This window comes from Grammomys surdaster, unplaced genomic scaffold (genome assembly GCF_004785775.1).
Source record: "Grammomys surdaster isolate TR1022 unplaced genomic scaffold, NIH_TR_1.0 126876, whole genome shotgun sequence".
Classification (NCBI taxonomy): domain Eukaryota; kingdom Metazoa; phylum Chordata; class Mammalia; order Rodentia; family Muridae; genus Grammomys; species Grammomys surdaster.
Genome location: NW_021621662.1, coordinates 3,733 through 7,612, shown reverse-complemented (window position 1 = coordinate 7,612; position 3,880 = coordinate 3,733). Strand labels below are relative to the sequence as shown.

Genomic DNA, 3,880 nt, shown 5'->3' with positions numbered 1-3,880 from the left:
TTATATCCTCTTCTGAATTTGAACAGGAGAAGGCTTTGTCACCTGTACCCAGAAGGAGGGTCTCAATTTCTACCCCACAGTGACACACGTTCTCCAACAAGGGCATACCTACTTCAGTAAGGATTCATATCTTAACAGTGAGGCTCATGGAGCCAATCGTATCCAAGCAGCCACACCCAGCGTCTTAGTTAGTGTTTCCATGTTGTGAACAGACACCATGACCAAGAGAACAAAGAATTGAATAATCATTGCTAATTCCTTTCAATCTTCCCACAGCCAAAGGGTAGAAGGGAGACCAAGGTAAGGTTTTTGTCATAGACAAGGATTGGTAGGTGAGGCTTTGGATGTGGGCTGTGTCTCAGTGTTGTTTTCTGAACCAGAGTGTCCTGTATCCCATGTTAACCTTGAGCTCAGATAATCCTGCTTTCATTTTCCAAGAGCTAGGCTTACAAGAGGGGCCTCCAAGGACTGTGGGGACAGCACTAGTCATTCAGAGAGACCTGTGTTTCTTAATGTTGGGATCTATACCCCAAAACCAGTATACATGTAAACATTTAGTTCCATGCCTGCCAGCTATTTCATATTGTTGCTGTAATATGCCTGCGAATCATTGATATGGAGAAAAACTTGGACTCCTGGAAAAGTTATGCTGACCATATATTCTGTTAAGTACAGAGATCTGCATAACATCTGCTAATCTTAAGAAATTCCACACAGCTTTACATAGGACCCATCAAACTAATGATCAATAGGCACGCTGATATCTATAATGAGCTGAGTCAGGGCTAACTACAAGGCAACATGACACTTCCTGCATGTCCATATGAGCTCCTTGTGGGTTTTTTACCTTTATATGTTGACAAAGAAAGATTTTGGGGGCATTGGTTTCATTAACAATTTTCAGCTATGGTCATGATTAATGAGTAGTTGGGGGTGCATACAATAAACCATTCCTGTTTGACCTAGATAAGTGTTTGTGTGGCGTGTGGGGAGACTCATGATCCTGAACTACATGGAGTCCCTTAATCTGACACTGAAATATGTCTATAGTGTTGTCCTACATTCTCGACCTGCACCCCTTTCTCAACCTCTGTTCACTATATTCTTTTTTTCAGACACAGTCACATGGTGTGTCTTACAATCCTGCTTTGGTGTCCTTGGTGCAGATAGGAGCACCTCACAGTCAGCCCAGATACTTTTTCATTGGTAGCTCCATTATTTCACTTTCCTGTGTCAAGAAATCTCCACACTGTTGCCAGCACCATGATGGATGCATGTCTCTGTCCTAAGGGATCTGGTGGCAACTTTCGAATGCTAAGCACATGGCTTCTATGAGTGTACTCTCCTATCACACAACCACATTGAAACCTGCCTTGCAGGATCTTCCTAGATGTGCTTTCAAACAAGTGTAAATAATGAGGCAGGACATCTTTCCCCATCCACATTCATCCTGGTGTGATTTCTGAGCAATCTTTAATGGTTCCTATTGCAGAATGAGGACAACTGGAGGTAGGAATGAGGCAAGGACAATCTGGGCAAGATTTGGAAAGGAAACACTCAGTTGCACACATAGGAATGACTTTGGTGATTCCAATCATGCGTTGAGCAAATTCTGGCCTTTGTACCGAGGATGTGCTTGATGGCTGTGTCCCAGGAGGGTCTCCAGGAAAGGACACATCAGCTTCCTGTCAGTACAGGGAGAACATTAGCAGGGAGCCAAAGGCTGCACCCCATGACATCAGCAGTTCCTTCTTGGACATTCTATTGTCTCCCAGAGAGTCCTTGGCATCCCCTGTGATGTCACCCTTGTTGTAGTAACAGCAAGTACAGCAAAGTGACTCATTCAGTGTCTACATACAGGATACAGTAAAGACATGTTTACTCGACTGAGAAGACTTTTTCAGAGAGAAAGGGTGGATGTGACAGAGAGGAGGGAAAGGAGGAAGGAAGCTGTCCTTCCACGTGAGAATAATGAAGGACGAAGGAGGTGGTCTTGGAGAATGTGGCGTAAGTCCTGGGCAGTGGATGTTGAGAGTCCTGGAAGGGGTGGGCTTGAGCTGGCCTTTCTAGCAATGGGGCAGAGGAACTGGAGCCTCTAGGAAGCAAAAGGATTTCCACGATTATCACAATTCTTGAACATGAAGGCTTTCAGAACATTACTTTCTCCACCTTTAAAGGTAGGAGAGGGCAAGTCCAAAGCTGTTATTCTGCAACACTCTAAGCCTTTACTTTTACTGGGTGTTGTGAATGTTTCATGGGGACTGAATGATATTATCAGGAGACACAGAGAATATAACATATGACAATTTACTGCAGGACACTATGGCTCTTCACTCCCATGGCTTCCTATACTGTCAGTGGCTACCTGAGAGCATCAGGGAAAGAGTTGTGCTCCTGTCCATGATCTTATGTTCTCAGAACACCTCTGACCTCCTCTCCCTGACAATATGAACCTTAGCTTTCTTTATCACTGGTCCTGGGCAGCAAGCATTTCCCTACTGTATCTAAACACCTGTCAGACATGATACACCCAGACAGAGACAGGATCCTGTTGTCCTTTCTGGGTTGTTTGGTGTTTCAGTAGGGGGAATTGATCAGTGTGTTGATCGTGACTTTCTTCTGCATGACCTTTTAATCCTATGTCCTGGACCTAGAGTAACAAGGTAGGAGATCTGAGCACTCTATGCACTCAAGGACCTATGGATTTTGAGTTTACCATCTAACTGGCAAAACCACGGGACTGAGGGCTCTGAAACCAAGTTGTAAACTGTGCAGTTGATAATAATCCTGGACAAGCCATCTCTCTGGTCATCACATGCATGTGTAGGGAGACACAGGAAACACCTGGCTGCTTACATCTCCTGGTCTCTATTGAGTGATGGGAGAGCAGAGATCCACTGAGGTGTCTTCTGAAGCCTGAGCCAAACTCTTTGACAACTGTGTCCTTAGGTTCCAAGCATGATTTCCTTGTGTTTTGGCCTCGGGAGGGGGGGGGGTCTGTCTACACTCTGTACATTCTCACTATGCAAGTTCATTGAGTTTCCTCTACCTGCAGAGGTTCGCAGACAGACATCATCCCCTGCACATGATCTAATCAAGAAGGTGGTCATGGAGGTAGAGGAGAGGCTGACAGAAGAGCTGCAGCTCATTACCCAGAATACAAATCAGGCGAGAGACCGGCTGATCTTCCTCACAGATGGATCCATTAACAAGAGGTGTGCATTGTTCCAAACCCTGTGGTGTCAGTATGGGGTCTGCAATGTCACTCTCATCTTGTCCATTTAAGATGGTGGGTTCTAGGAAGCTGTACCTCCAGAAAGTCCATGTGTCCTACCTCAGGTCCCTAAATACTTCTTAGCAGAGAGACAGAACCTGAAGCTTGGTCAGGAGTGAGTTGGGAAATGCTCTTCTGCTTCTTCCAGTGAAAATTTGAACTTGTGGTCTGGGTAAAGAAGTCAGGGATAGAGATAGTAGAGAGTGAGTTTCCAGCATGCCTTTGGAAAGCCCTTAAGAAGATGTGGCTTTGTGAGTTTCTAGGTGCTGTCTGTGATGAGTCTTTATACTTGGCTCGCAGGTGACTGAGTGCTGGCTGCTCCTAGTAGCAGCTGGAGGGGCCTGGTCCCACATTCTTCATCTCAGTGCTTGAGGAGAAGGCCTGAGGCTCAGGACTGTTCCTCTTGGTCTGTGTGCCTTATACTCTGAGTCAGTAATGTTGCATGCATTTCTTCTACATCTCCTTGTGCTCTCCCTTTTCTGTCTCTGTTCCTCTTTCTCATTCTCTGACTCTGTTTCCTTTTCTCATTCTTGTGGGTTTTTCCAATATTATGAGTCTTTCTCTCTCTCTCTCTCTCTCTCTCTCTCTCTCTCTCTCTCTCTCTCT

At 45.3% G+C, this 3,880-nt stretch overlaps 1 protein-coding gene across 1 annotated transcript in view; it reads left to right on the top strand.

Annotated features, from left to right (window-relative positions):
* Positions 1 to 1,874: 1,874 nt before the first annotated feature.
* The window catches only part of LOC114615540 (disks large homolog 5-like), a 4,617-nt gene continuing 2,611 nt past the window's right edge, over positions 1,875 to 3,880 (top strand). Inside the window, exons 1-2 of the mRNA XM_028761223.1 lie at positions 1,875 to 2,007; positions 3,056 to 3,215. Of these exons, the coding sequence (XP_028617056.1) occupies positions 1,875 to 2,007; positions 3,056 to 3,215 (293 nt within the window). The remainder of the gene's footprint in view (positions 2,008 to 3,055; positions 3,216 to 3,880) is intronic.